The following is a 16,304-nucleotide window of genomic DNA, read 5'->3' as shown; positions in this document are numbered from 1 at the left end:
TCGGTTATGAATCAACATTGCAGTAACACTATAATGGCTCTAAGCAAATGCGACTACTGGCAAGACTCTCTGAGAACCTGCTGTTGCGTGTATTTCGCATACAGAAAGGCATATCAATATGCAGAGGTTAATTTAATTTAAACAGATCATTTAAATTAGACAAACTGCTTTCATCGACAGAGGTGCTGTGTGCTTGGTCATGCCTTTTAGGAGCAAATCTTCTTGGCAAAGGACTTTTAAAATAAAGGAGCAGAGAAAAGTTTATTTTCCCTGCATTCTGCTGGCTCACTAATCTGTGGATATTCTTTCACTGCGTTAGCTCTTTAGGTATACATAACATATATAACTCAAGTTTCACAGTTAAATCATGGTGTTTTTTTCACAAATCTAAGGATCACCTTGAACAACCATAAATCATTTCAAGCATGAGGTTACAGGTACATGAATTCAAAGGACATTTTAATATATCAAAATATATCAACTCCATGTTTTTTTCTGTCAGGTGCAGAATGTGAGTCAGTCCATGGAGGTGGTGGACCTGCGAACATCAAGAGACCTCCAGTACGTCCGAGACTCTGAGCCTCTGCTGAGGGGAGTTGACGGTCGTTTGCACACTTATGTGGCCAGTCCCCGCACTCTGACTTCCAAGGGCCTCCAGGTATTCCAAAGACACACGCTCCAATATTTACAGATGCACAGCACGTAGAGAGTCAGGTTCTTAGACACATGTACAAAGTAAAACAGTCACTGCAGGGAATACATAACCTTTGGTGTGAAAAACATTGATTTCACGCACGCCAAGCCCAAGTTTCCTGCCTGTGCTCATAAACTGGTGCATCTTTCACCAACAAGGAAAATTTGTTATGAAGCTGTCAAAATGTCTTGCTTCATGCCATGTGTGTTAAAGGAGAATTGTTGTGAAAGGTGCCAGCAGGACTGCGAAGGAGGGGGTGGGGGGGCAATCTGAAAACTTTAAATATTATTTAAGAAAATTTACATGACAGTGATCACAATATAGCATAAACACTTAACGGGGCAACCTTATTATGTATGCAATCTTCTTGACAGAAATCTAAACATAAATGTATCTTAATTTGGGAGTGCTAATCGGATTGGTTATGCGGCTTTTGCTATGATATCTCTGGCAGGCGCCTGTGCCATCAGAAGAACTGGGGAAAGATAATCATGTGAGAATGAGAGCTTTTGGATCTGAATTATTTAGGATGAATTATCAGAACACTGATATCTGCAGTAAAAGGGCTTCTTTAGAATAAAATAAACCCAACAAGCAAAAAGAAACATGGTGTAGCTTTTAAGTAAGGCTACAGCATATTGTCAAGGGAATTTAGATGAAAAAAAGCCTTTTGACTAGTGTGGCGTAATGTATTTGCTGCAATACTGTTAAAGAACAATCACTATTTCTATTCTATTCTATGGCTGAGGAAAGTCAAATTTTTTAAATCTGAAATTTAAGACTTTTAAGTGATTTCTAAGAGAATTCTAACTGAATGTTAGTTGGTTTGTTAGTCTACTGATATATAACTGGAGTCTGCTGGACTTAGCTTTTCACAAAGACCTAAGACATTGAATTCCTTAAAGGTATAGCGGAGGATGTTCGAGAATCCTCTTTAATAAAAAAAAAAATGCTTGTACACAGCCATGTAACCCAACGCCACTCAAACGCCTAATCCCTCAATCGCTAAATAGAGTGGGAACTATATAGTGGACTTAATAGTGAACTCAGTTAATTTACCGTTCAGACAGATGATCACTTCTCTCTGCTCTCCATTGGTGCTTTGCGAGGAGAGCTCTCCGCACAAAGCATTCCGGGATATCGTAGACACTTTGTCTCTTACGGCCCTCGGCCATTTTCAAAGAACCACGGTGAGAAAGGTGAGATTCATAGACTGTCTGAAACAGTAGCTAATCACAGATATACACCTGAAAGTGCGCCTGCACGGAAAAAGTTAGCTGGCACACAGGGCAACCTTACAGAAACATATCACTAGAATGACTGACAATTAGGAGGACTACTTACTTATTTAGATGATCCAATTGGAAATAAACGATCACATCTCTATACCTTTAAGTGTTTATTTCTGTTAATTAAGAAACAATTCTGCTTAGAGCTAATGAAGAGACAATATTTGAGATTGGGATATTACACATATGGGATTAATGAACAGGATATTTGATACCTGTTAATAGGGTATTATTTTCAAAAGTTATTTTTAATCTGAGAAAGAACACATAATGGAATTGATAAATTTGTCCTTTAATCTGTGGGAAATATTGTATAGTTAAAATAAAACCCTATTCATACCTTCTGATGTACAGTATTAAGTGCTAAATGTACTTTCTCTCAGCTAAGATGTTTATTTTTAAAACTTATTTTGGAAAATAGACAAAAATTATGTAAAGCATTATATTTTTTGAAATAAATATATTTTGACATTTCTGTTTATATATTATTGTCAAGTAGCATGTTATTAATATCATTTTAATCAACAAGTAATAAATCCTAATCTGCATTACAGTGATTTTCCTCTATTTTATAATGGTGGATCGGCTTTTTACATGTTTGTTTTTACTGGTGGTGATGAGCTCCAAACTTGTGAGGCAGGAAGTCTCTTTAAAATTATTCTAATCTTTAGCTCCTTCCATTTGGGTAATATGCAAAGTTTGAAAAATTTAATTTAGGGTAGGAATACTTTCATACTTAATTGTATGTAAATCTGCGTATTTATGTGGCCAATGTGGCTCTGTGGGGAAACTGCTATTTTAATTGACATAAACAGGTTTGGTTGCAGCACCCTCCTAACACATGCTGATGAACTACTATGAAAGGCAAATAATTACAAGTGTCCTACTGATCTGTGTGTTGATGTATGAATGTGTGTATGTTTGCAGTTGAAGTGTAAAAACACAACACAAAATATTGCCCCCGGGATCTCTGTTTTATCAAGCTACTGTGTCATGCACAATTCCATATCTTGCAAAGCCAGATTGCAATCCTTTCTATTTTTGGACACATGCAAAGTGTGAGACCACATAAACTAAATATAGTTAACTCAATAGGGTCTAGTGTGAGCCAACACAACCATCACAGATCCCTGGAAAGGTGTCAAAACATTCTGAGAAAAACTGAGCAAAGGCCTGATAGCCTCTGATTTAAGCCTGCGTTTTGGCTAAGTTGCTAACTATTTATATCTGGCACATTTAGGTTAAAAATGGACCTTAAATTTAGCAAAGGTACATCTTAAAAAAAAAAAAAAAGGTATACTGACGTTTTGGATCAGCGTAGACAGAGTCTTGATTTTAATCCAATGGAAGAAGCTAAAGATCAGAATGATCGGGAAAAAGGACAGATTTTATGATGCTGATCACACCTAATACCTAACAGTATTTTAAACACTTACAGTAAGATGCTGCAAAGGAATGGAGAGAAATATGCACATGCACATAATCCCATTGTCAAACATCCTTATATATGCCCAGTACTGCTAATTGTTTTTGACAAATATATGCCTTAATGTTGGTTTGTCTTTCTCTAGCTCTTACTGCAACACTGGAGCATGTTTATCTTCCAAAATTAGCATTACCAATCTTTAGATTTCTCTCCAAACGGGAGGCAAAACCTACAAAGTGATTATGTAAACACAGTTATAAGTCCCCACAATAGGACACATCAACACACACACACAGACTAAACCTTAATTCCCCAAATAAAGCTTATTACTGCCTTCTTCTAAATCAATTTTGCCCTTCATCTCTAGCCAAACGTGTTTCCAGATACTTTATGCAGCATGTGTGTGCATCTGTGTTTGCGTACACATGCACATGTGATTGTTGCTCCTTGGGGGGGTTTCACAGTCATAAGCCTTTTGCCTTCGCAGCATGAGGCAGAAGTCCTGAATATTTATGCACAACTACAGAGAGTCTATCAATAACTAAACAGAATTTCTATACCACAGAGGAAGCGAATGAAAGAGATGAAGAGCTGGAGGTCAGAACGTTAAACAAACAGAAAAGGAAAGTTGGGAAATATAAGGTAAAGGAATGAACATTGTATGTTAATTCTGAAGATGTAGAGTTTGACACAGGGAGGAGATGCAGAGTAAAAAAATATTGAGGAATTATGAGTGAAGATAAAGAATTATTAGCTGATGTGGTTGCATTTATCAAACCATATAGTTTACAGAATTTTCTTAAGGATAATTTTAATGAATATTTAATGAACATACAGTGATATGCAAATAATGGCGCTGACAACCAGGGACTCTGATTATATAGACCAATCTGGGAGTTTAATTTCAAATTCTCTTTGTTTTCTCTCTATGCTCAAACAGAGCCTTGAATAAATCTTTGAACTTCTACACATCTGGCTGCATCCACAAGTATCAAAAAAAGGGGTGCTCGATTGACAGATGGCCTGAAAAGAAGTCATTATTCTCCATATAAACTGATTTTAATCAAATAGGACCTGTTTGTTGACTGGATTCTGTTCATGATCCGTTAAAACAAGCTAACTGATTAAGGATTCATTAGCATTTTCAATTCTATCGCTATTCCTTTCAGTGTGTATATATGCCATGATGGCTAGCTCCTCTCCCAGACTGACATCACACTTCTGGCTTTGGTATGGAAAAGAAAACTACATATTGTAAAATCTAGCAATTTAAAATTTGGAGAAAGCCATTACGTGTCTCATTTGTTGTTTCTTAAAAGCTATAAGGAAAAACAACAATCATCTCTCCAGCTGTGCTGTTGGAGACATACACAAAAGACAGCAATAAGTGTTTCCACAAAGTAACTCGGTATTAATATACAAATGCAGGCCATACTCTTTAGATGCTTTATTGTGAAAAGAAACAGGTCACATTGAGATACTTCTTCATTTGGCATCTAAAGAAATCTTTTGGTATGGTGTTTTTATGCATTTGAATGCCAATGTTTCCTGGAAAGAAATTGTGCTGAAGATGTTTTGGAGTACTAAAACTGTGCGCACTGCTGCCTTGCAGCAAGGAAGTTCCGGGTGCAATTCCCCTGTGCATATGTGGGTTCTCTCCAGGTACTCCAGCTTCCTTCAACAGTCTAAAAACATAACTTTTAAGTTAACTGGCTTCTCAAAATTTCTCCTTATGTGTGAGTGTGTGCATGAATGGTTCTATGGAGTGGCGACCTCTCCAGGGTTTACTCTAACTTTCACCCAACGACACCTGGAGATAGGCACCAGCACCCCTCATGAACCCAGCTGGGATAATGCGTGACCAAAAATTTATGGATGGATGTATGTTTTGGAGGCTTTGCAGTGCCCCTAAAAAAAGAGTGTATGACCAATATAGCTCTTACAAAAGCAGTGTAGGACTGCTACGTTCACACCGGACGCAGCAGGCGCGGCAGAAGCAAACGCGCTGCTGCTCGAGATGGAAAAATTTAACTTTTGCTGCTCGACGTGCCGCGTCAACCAATCAGGGAAGCTGATCTGGGGGCTGACAGGCAGACGGACACATCGCTGATGATACAAAGCGCTGTGATCACTCCTCTGAAACAGTTTATTGATGCATAAATTAACTTAAAATGCAGAGATCTGCCGGCAGAATATGTTCGCTTTTATTATCCTGGTGCCTGCAGTTCGGATTATTTAGATGAAAAACACCTACCAGCTGCCGCGGTGAACCTCGAGGAGGCGACCCGGCCAGAGGCTGCTGTTGAATGGGATTCCTACTGTCGGCGCACCTCCGGTATGTGGGGGTCTGAGCGGCTCCGACAGAAATAATATTGGGAGGCAGGATGATAATCTGAATGAACTGACTGCACTGATTAAGTGTTCAGGTGTATTTTCTCACTTAAAAACATATTAAAACTACTTTATTCCCACTGATCACAGCAAATATAGCTGCAAGGCGGAGAAAGGATAGTGAAGCTCCGCCCAACGCGCGTCAGACCCACTTTTGCACCGCGCAGCCAGAGCAGCAAAGCTGCTTCAGCCGCGCGTCAGAACTAAACTGGTACAAGCAGGAAAAATGAAGCAGCAGATGCGCCTGCTGCGTTTGGTGTGAACGTAGCATAAGACTGATTGGTAAACCTGTTTCTTTGATATGATGTTGTGTTAATGTGTTTTTGGGTGTCTTCGCTGTGAAATGTTTTTCAAGCCATCTTTTGTTTTGAATAGGAAATCAGAATCCTTTCTCTATACAGGTAAATATAAATCTAGATAATATAACTAGCACATAATAAAACTCTTCTATTTGTTCTTACTGTATAACAGTTATTTCCGAGATATAATCCATACTGATCTTCGTTGGGCTGTTTGTAGAGTTATTTCATAACCCATTCAAATTCTGATTCATTTGATTAAAGTTATAAAACTCAAATCATACATTGGCTTTTGGCTCTTTATCTGGGTCAGAGCAAACCGGAGCCCAGCCCCCGCATACTCTCCTCCGGTACATCTCCCATCCCTTTCTGGTGGATTTTGAAGTGTTCTTGGGCCAGATGGAATGTGTATTCCCTCCAGCAGCTGCTGGGGGTGCTTTCCATTTGGTTAATGTGATTTTGTTTATCTTCCTGGCTCACATTTTCTTCCTTATAGTCTCAGCCCATCTCTAAGGAGAGGTAAGAGGTGTGAGCATGGAGGCAGCCATAAACCCAGACTTACAGCAAATCAGTAGCTAAATGTGTTCAAATCAAAGTCCTCAATAATAGAAGAGGGCCAATGTAACTCAAGTTTATAAAATATGAGAAGAGTTTGTTTAAGACACCTCATCTGAGAAAGACAGATTTGAGCAAAATTACAAAGAAATAATAGTAACCGTAACTATTCGGTCTGATCTCACATGCATTTGCAGAAATAATATTTATTTTTATAAACCAATCCAATATTTCTTTGTACTTTTTCCGCACTCCATCTTAAGGTACATTAAGTAAATTACTTGTTGCATGTCTAGCCTAAACCACTATCATCCCACTGTGACTAATTTACAAAATGGAAGAAATGCCAACAGTTGAGGTATGGGTTTCAAAGAGATTCCAAGAGATTTGTATTTGTTAATGACAGAGTTTATCAGTGCTTTAACCGTAAATCAGAAAACTAGCAGCATTTAATGTTACCTTTTAATGCCCAAGTACCAGGCTTATTTTAATAAGCAGTCAAACCTAAAAGCAACAATTGATAAATCTTTTTAAACATCCTTGATTGCCTAGCAGAGTTGATGCAGTAAGACAATGCTAGTTAGATTTAATTTGTACAGCATTATTCAAAGGACAGCCAAACAAAATGCTTTACAAGAGAACTTAGTAGCAAAAGAAAAACTGGAATAGTTTTTATGCAACAGTTTGATTGGATACAGTCAGACAGGGCAAAGTGCAAAAATAGTTTACCAATGTTGCCATCTTCAGTGTCTATGCCCATTACAACCTTATTGGATTTTATTTCTGGGTCTGGTGAGAGACCTTTGACCGTGATCTGTTACTGTGGATTCACTCAGAAACTTATTTACTATTTGTGAACATGATACATTTGTCTGTTGAGCCCAAGAAATATTCACATTTACATTGTATGCACCTGGAAAATTGTAAAACAAACAGTTCTAAGATTTATTAAAATGTTGTACCCTACCAAAATTCTAATAAAGTTTTCTGAATAATATTTGGAATTTCTAATTCTAGTTGTACTGAGATAAGGACCAGAAGCGGCAATAAACTATAATATCAAAAGCGCAATCCCTGTAAACCAAATGTTTCCCAATTTTTATACAGATATTACACAAGTAGCGTTTGACCTTTTAAAATGCTAGATTTTGCTAACGGTAAATACTAGCCTCCATGTGTTCTCTATAGATTTTTTTTCTATGTCTGCTTCTGTCTCCTTGAACCCCAGTCGGCCTATGCATATGGTCACTCACACTGAGACCGGTTCTGCTGGAGGTTTCTCCAACTTTTAAAGGAAGTTTTTCCTCTCCACTGTCGCTACATGCATGCTTGGTGTGAGGGATTGCCTTCGTGTCAATGAGTCGATGCATTCTAAAGGTTTTCCTTAGAAACTTTGAATCGATTTGACTGTATGATCTGTTTGAATAGTATCTGTAAAGTGCCTTGAGATGATGTGTTGTGAATTGGGGCTAAATATACATATAAACTGAATAGAAATTGATTTTAGATGGCAATTTTACCTTAACGGAGATTTTCAAGAGCTATCACAATGTTAAAACTCAGTAGGTTATGTATGAGATGGAGGAGAAAGGCCAGTCCTCCTGGCATCTTTTGCCCAATTTGATGAAATGTCAGAAAGGCTGGTTAGATTCTACATCCTAAAGCAAATCATTTCTTTTTCATAACTGAAGACGTGTTTAAGAACTGATGGAGAGATTAAATGACCAGAATCATCTTTATTAACAGGCTGAATCAGCCGTAGCCAATTCAAGTTTTAGATATGCCTTTGGTTCAACATACCTGAATCAAGTAATTAGTTGATTGAGCGGACTCTAGAGGAACTGACTGCATACTGATGAGGTAACTCAGCCATGTGATTCTTGGTGTGTCACACCGAGGATGGATCTAAACGTTGCAGGACACCAGCCCCCAGGAACTGGAATTACCCAACACTGGTCTGAATGAACAAGCTCTGCAGATAACAGAAGTTTCAAGTACATTTAAATAGTTTTTTGCACATTTGATACTGATTTTGCACACATATAGTTACATTTTCCTCCACACTGTTTTTCCAGTTGTCTTTTTTTTTCTTTAACTGTTGAACGGTACTGTACTGACTATTCAGCAATATGTAAACAAGAAAAATACAAATGACAATAACAATGCCACAACAATTACTGAACTTCATATTTGCTTATATTAAGCTGAACCGACAGTGAGGATCTGGGCATTGCTAGATTTCCATGAAATCACCCTCTGTAAGTAAATTGATGTGCATTATTAGGTCAGCAGGTTTCCTCATTAGGAAGATAAAGTTTAAAAGATGGCAGTACCAGGCAGCTAATTACTGTTTGCATAATCTGAGCCTTAAGGAGATGATTGCTAAACAGAGAGACAGTGATTGGGAAAATGAAACCACTCCATTCATCTAACTGTGCAATCACATTACATTCAAGAAGCATGAAAAAAAGCTGTTTAAGATGCTGTTTCAATTAGTTTTAGGAGAGGCTGTACTCTTTCACATATATGTATACAGGAAAATGTATTTTATTTTACTAATATTACAAAGAATTGTGCCAATGTGATTCAAAATGTGTATTCCCTCCTTTTTTATTTGCATTAATTGATATAATTTTCAAAAACTCTATGAATAAATATCTGTTGTAAAAATTCTCATTAATTTAGACATCTTGAGGTACTATGATGGTAGTAGTTTGTAGTAGTAAGTGTGGGAATAGTGGTAAAGAGGTACATTTGCTTACTTGCATTAAAAAAAATTATTATGTTGACCTTTTCGTTTTTAGTTTTGCTGATCAAATTAAAGTACCTTGAAAGAGGAATGCTTTTGGGTTCAATAGATAGGGAGTTCACTGATACAAATGAAGAATTAGAAGAAACAAATAATGACCATTTGTGTAAGAAAACAAACAAACAAAACACCATAGATGTTGAAGTTTTGCTAAATATATTCCCTATTACGATTTACCAAAGAAGGAAAACATAAGCCCAAACAGTTATTTATGTCTTCCTATTCTAAATTGCTGGTGATTGTCACAAAAGTTACAGGATAAAAAATACAAATATTACAGAAACCTACAGCTTGAATTTCTGCTTTTATGTAAAGTTCTAGATATCTACATCTTGATCTAGACATGTTGATCTAGAGTTTCAAACCAACACACAGGGCAATTTAAATATCAACCTTTCACTCTAGATTCTCCTATATTTTATGCTTAACAGGCTTCAGAATTGAAGGGTTAAAAACAAGGAGAAGTGTGTCAGCTGAATGGAAAAACTCTGTCCACCTCACATTTCCGGTTTTAATTGTCCATTTCAGACCTGGTTACTGTCGGTCAGTTTCCTAAATTATGCTCCTCTGCTGCTGACTTTCTCTAACCTGCCCCACCCTAAAACATTCTCTGCACCTCCAGGAGTTAAAGGGCCAGATGTCCCAGCTAAGGCCGCTCTTGTCAGTGGTGGAGCAGTACAGATTGGACCTGCAGACGCTGGCCACCTTACGAATTGAGCTGCTCAACCTATCGATCATCCTGACAGCTATCCAGGAGGAGGTGGGAGCCTACGACTATGAGGAACTTCAGCAAAGGGTCTTAATGCTGGAGACAAGGCTGCACAGCTGCATGAACAAACTGGGTATGTAATAGAGCAATGTAGAGAAAATCTCTTGCCATAGGCTGCCCATAAAAAGAAAAGAAGCTCTGAATTTGTATTTTTCAATTGGGGAGAAGAATAATGGCTGACTGTATTTGTATTGACTGCATGAGAATTTTCTGATGCTTAATTTAACAATAAAAATAAAAGAGTGAAAAAGAGCCAAGGAAGCTGACTATAACAGATGATCTAAGTGCTTTAAGGAAAAATATAAGTAGGTATTAAAGAAAATGGATACTGTAACCTTTATCCCCTCAATTAAGAGCTCTTTTTTTTAGATTTTCACAACAGCTCATGCAAACCAAACACACGAAGGCCACAGCCGACCAGTATATTTAATCCCAGAGCTAACATGATGTGAGACGACATTACAAATCACTGCTCTGCTGTGATGCCCTTTGTTGGTGTGGCTTAACTTCATATAATTGCATCACATTGATTATGGCAGCATCATTAAATTCAAACTAGTAATTAGACACAACACTGGATATTGTGTTAAAAGATTGTTTTGACATTTTGGTATGTACAGTTTGCCCATTTACTTTCTTGCCCTCTAGGCAGTATTTTAAATATGAATTTAAAGTAAAGTTAACTGCATTAGTTTTTTTTTTTTAACAATTTGTCCTGCATTCACTTAGCTCACGTACGTCTGAAGGTTGTCCCTTTCTTCCTATTTACCCTGAGAAATTCTGTTAGCTCTAGACACCAAATTAATAAAAAAAAAGAGAGACAGCTGTTTTAGATGCCTGAAGAAGCAAAACTCTTATAAGGTCATACAGAGGCACACAGAAATATTTCAAACCCTTTATATTTTGTTGCAACTGCAAACCTTGATGTATTTAATTGGGATTTTAATCAGTAAACCAGTACAAAGTAGCACATAACTGCAAAGTGAAAGGGACATTATACATTGTTCTCTGAAATTCATACATATACAATTTTAAAGATGTGATAAACACTTGTTTTCACTCAGTTCAGTGGATATTAATGTGCACAAAGCTTACCGTAATAATAATAATACATGCAAAAATTAGACACTGCAAACAGATGTAAAAAAAATATATAAAATGTACAAATTAAGCTGTTTAACTTTAAATTGAAATTATATTAGTAGATGATTGATATGTGAAGTTATTTTCCAGCCATGTATGGTGATATTGTATCCTAATATAAAATAAATCAGAAGATTTGAAGGAGCCTAAAATAAAGCTCATGTAAAGAATTTATTTCTGAAATTTTCAATATCTTTAATTTACTAAAGAGCCCATAAATGATCTAACCTCAGTCTGGATCCTTGAACATAAATAGCTTTTAATTATAATCATGATATAGGGTATATTATTAAGCCCAAAAGTGTTCATAGATTTTTGTCCTTTTAGTTTAAGTTGTAAGAAAAAATTTTTATATTAACTGTTTCTGCAGACTTGAAGTAATGTTGTGCTGTATTGAGTAATGGACATTGTAATTTTTCTTTGGCATCATTTTACATGCCTGTCAGAAATTTTATTTTGTTCAGTCCAGAGTAAAGCAGTTGTAAAGCAGTTTAAACTGTTTTTTTTAACCATAGCTTTCTTCTCACTGTTCTCATATAAAGACCTGATATTTGGACAGTATCACTAGCAAATGTTTTTAACCCAAACTTGACCATTCATACACTCATATGGACTTAATCTACTAATTCAGTCTACTAGATTTAAGCTAAGGATTTAAACTTTGTCTACTTTTTAGTCCTTACATAGAATCCCATTGAAATACAATTTTAGTTGGAGGTTGCAGCACTAGGTTACATTATAAAAGTTATTTAGGTATTAGTTCTGGGAAAGAGGAAAGTTTGGACCAACTTAGACCCTGAACAGAAAGCAGAAAAAATACATTAAGCTGCAGGAGTGCATTTAGATATTTATGTAGACATTTCAGTCCTGCTTTCACAGTCACAAAACTGTTTTTAGAAATCCATTACAAGGGATGTGGATCCAAGCTGAAAGCCTTTCAAAATTCTCAAGTAAACTAGAAAATACTTTTTTTATTGCACCACTTTAAACCTACAGATTTTGACACAATACTGAGTTTTGTGTTGTTTTAAGGCCATAGTTTTGTTTAGAGGGGAAAACTCTACAGTAAAATTATGCAGCAGATGCAGGAATAAGAATCCTCAGAAAAGTTACCTTTCTGAAGGAAATTTGATTAGTTTTTGATAAACAAGGTGTGAATTTTCTGTGAATCAGCTGGAGTATTTTATTAAACTGACTCCTCCATCTTTTGACAAAACTGACTAGCTACGTTTCCCGGGATATTTTAGGTTGTGGTCGCCTGACTGCAGTTAGCAACCCAATCACCGTGAGGGCCTCGGGATCCCGCTTTGGCTCCTGGATGACTGATGCCATGATTCCCAGCTCCGAAAGCAGGGTAGGTGTATAAAGCTTAAAGATGGATTATTAAAAAAAGGAAAGTAAATCTGCCTTATTAGATCTCAGACCTGAAGTTTGAGATGTGGTGCTATGGTTTCATGGATTTGGATTAGGGTTTGGGATTTAATATGATGGACACAGGAAGTGTAGGATGGAAGAAAAAGACCTATTGTAATCACTGAATCTGTTATTTCAGTGATTACAATACTTTTTTTCCCCCAAAGTGTCTCTTCTTCCTAATAATAATCGATTATCTTATAAAATAAAATAAACCCAGTTAAGACAAAGGTTGATATCATTAGATCTATTGGTTTCTAAATTTATTTTTTTCTTTTGTAAAATGCAATGATTCAAAGCCAAGCAATAATAATAATAATATTTTTTGTTACTGTTATCACTTAGCTGCTACCCCTTGCTTTAGCAAGGTAAGCAAAAATAAATAAATAAATAAAAAGAATCAAATATTTGAATGAAAAAGGAAAAGTAAAGAGTTTACTAATGAGTATTAGGTAGAGAAAGTTACATTCATTTCATTTATTAATTTGAGGATTTTTTATCATGTTTCACATTTTATTTTGACATTAATAGGATCACTTGTCTTGGATTGGTCTCACCCTTGGTCTTGGTCTCGTCTGGGTCTCTGCCCCTAAAAGTCTTGGTCTTGTCTGCTGTATGCAGATTTTATGTCTGCATACAGCAGACATAAAATCTTGGATGTCCTAATACTGTATTTTGGAGAGACTATGATGAAGCACTTTTGATCAACATCTAGAAGGTAGGGGAATTAAGAAGGGAAAATGGGGAACCATTCCAGGCGGTGTGGGGGGTGCGATACTGGAAGCTCAGGAGATTTTTAAAGGATACTGGGTTTATGTATTACCAAAGCAAAAAAAAAAAAAATGTCTGAATTCTCGGTTCAAAGAGAAGGTTTGTGTTGAACTGACTCCTCTAACACTGAGCTTGTTTCTGCTGGAGGTTTCTTCCTGTTAAAAGGGATTTTTTCCTCTCCACTGTCGCTACAAGCATGCTTAGTGTGAGGGATTGCATACGAGTCAATGAGTTGATGCAATCAACTGGTTTTCCTTAGATAGAAAACTGAATCGATTTGACTATATGATCTGGTGAATTATAAAGTGCCTTGAGATGACGTGTTGTGAATTGGTGCTATATAAATAAACTGAACTAAATTGAATTAAGAAAGGATCTTAAGGTATATTTGTGGATATTGATCTATTTCTATTTAAATCTCACAAATTTATATTAGATATTTGAAACTGAAATTAAAGGTTTTGTGGAGGATTATCTTTTTTTGGGTGGATCAGCAAAATAAGTGGTTCTCCATACTGTCAATCATCGTGATGATATGTTATGTAAATCTGTCCTACGTACTTTTCCCCAGTTAGCTGTCTTTTTCTGTGTATTCACACTTTCAGGCGTAGATGTGTGGTGAGCTATAGTTTCAGTCAGTCATTGAAGCTTGCCTTTTTCACCACGGTTCTTTGAAAATGGCAGAAGGTCGTAAGAGGAAGAGAGAAACAAGAGTGTTTTTGGGAGATTCTTTCACGCAATAGCATACACTGAGATCACAGGTAAGGCTTCCCACTGAGGCCTGAGTTCCAAAGTTTCTTCTCGACAGGTAAAGTTTGGCATGCTATTTGGAGAAATACATTTCACATCACTCCTAGTTAACGTTATTTACCTCAATATTGTAACTTTCCCGGGAAGATAAGTGTATTAATTTGGTAATTTTTCCCAGAGGCGTAGCCATACATTTTTTATAAGAGTGACTAGGCATTAACCAGTGTAAACTGAGGGGTGGCCGAAAGTTGATAGGCACCAGAACCTCAGGGTCAAAATTAATGGGCACAACATCCATATGTTCTAAATATACTTTTCTACAACCTTTGCTGATGAATAGACACATAAATATTTAAATATATTCAAACAACAAGGTATAGTGGATACAATGGTTTGAGTTTTGGGCGAACATCTTTTCCATTGTCATTACTTACCTACTTTTATCAGTAATTATTCTGCATAAAATTCATATTTACAAATACTAATATCTACATAAATTGATTTTCTAATACACTTTATTAAAATAGCTATTTATCAATAATTTTACTGAAGACTCTTAGATGACTTGCAGAGACACATAATTTTCTCTTTACCTCATATAACACAAAATCTATTTCTGAAAAAAAGCATGAATTCTGTACCTATAATCTTTAATGTTAGTATATTGATGTGCATAATTTACCACAGTGTTTTTGTTGTCAGGTAATTTTTAATATATGACAAATTTAAAGGTTTTAAATATTCCACTTGAGAGTATTACTGTTGCCACCATCTGAGGGGAAATGGTAGGGGTGGCCACAGGGTGGCCAGTGATTGGCTAAGGGTGGGCATTACCACCCCTGGGCCCCCATCTAGCTCCGCCCCTGACTTTTCATCAGTGGTAGTTATACGGTGACCACAGATCCTTATTTTTTTTTTATATATAAATATGGGCGAGATAAGATCCATCTGAGTGATGGTCTTATCATTTCAACCCTGCATATCCTCAAGGAGAAATGGGCTTATGCATGCTCTCGCACGAGTTTAAATGGCCTTCCCTCTCAGGTGCAGTTACAGGGTTGTGCATATGTATTTTTTTTTTTAAGTGGTGAGGATGGCAAAAATTCACAAAAATCCTCCACAATACCTTTAAATAACTTAATTTTGACCTTAATCTTCCAGTGAATACGTAATAGTAGGCATGCGGACCAGGTTCTCCTGGTCTTATTGCCATGGTTCTTTAATGTAAAAAACTGAATCCATACTTTTATGTGGGTTGTTTGTGTTTGGCTCAAGGTGTGGATTTCAGGTGTCTTTGTGTGTTGTTCATTAGTGAAGGTATGATGCAACAGGAGATCGATAAATTAATAGGCATTATCTGCAGAGGCTGATCTAGTGTGAATAAATTGCTAACCCAAAAAGCTGAATTGTCTGCCGCTCCAACCCTATGATTATCACCTACCTTAATGAGTTATGACAAGTGATAGAGAATATTAGATTTAAAATATGGCTAAAAAAAAAAAAAAAAAAGCTAAACCTCTTGTGTGGCCACATCAAAGCTTATTGCCCACATGAAAAGCTCTGTCACCCAGGGGGAGCTTATCTACATCAAAAACAGTCAGTTAAGAGGTTTAAGTCTTATTAGGGTTTCTCCTTGGCTTCTCCATCTGTGGATAAAACTAAATATTTACACACTCAAAAGCAGGAAAAAAATCTGAATAAAGATTTGCAGTTTTAGGTCAGTTAGAATAACACCTTTATACACTATATTGCCAAAAGTATTTGCTCACCTGCCTTGACTCACATATGAGCTTAAGTGACATCCCGTTCCTAATCCATAGGGTTCAATATGACGTCGGTCCACCCTTTGCAGCTAGAACAGCTTCAACTCTTCTGGGAAGGCTGTCCACAAGGTTTAGGAGTGTGTTTATGGGAATTTTTGACCATTCTTCCAGAAGCGCATTTGTGAGGTCGCACACTGATGTTGGACGAGAAGGCCTGGCTCTCAGTCTCCGC

The 16,304-nt window shown here is 36.7% G+C and overlaps 1 protein-coding gene across 1 annotated transcript in view; it reads left to right on the top strand.

Annotated features, from left to right (window-relative positions):
- The window catches only part of LOC119783718 (noelin-2-like), a 60,021-nt gene that overhangs the window by 25,061 nt on the left and 18,656 nt on the right, over nt 1-16,304 (top strand). The window contains exons 3-5 of the mRNA XM_038285361.1: nt 503-658; nt 10,086-10,305; nt 12,623-12,729. Coding sequence (XP_038141289.1) covers nt 503-658; nt 10,086-10,305; nt 12,623-12,729 — 483 coding nt within the window. The remainder of the gene's footprint in view (nt 1-502; nt 659-10,085; nt 10,306-12,622; nt 12,730-16,304) is intronic.

Source organism: Cyprinodon tularosa, unplaced genomic scaffold, assembly GCF_016077235.1.
Source record: "Cyprinodon tularosa strain WSP-4 unplaced genomic scaffold, ASM1607723v1 ctg21, whole genome shotgun sequence".
NCBI lineage: Eukaryota > Metazoa > Chordata > Actinopteri > Cyprinodontiformes > Cyprinodontidae > Cyprinodon > Cyprinodon tularosa.
The sequence above is the reverse complement of the archived record's forward strand: the minus strand, read 5'-3'. Positions and strand labels throughout refer to the sequence as shown.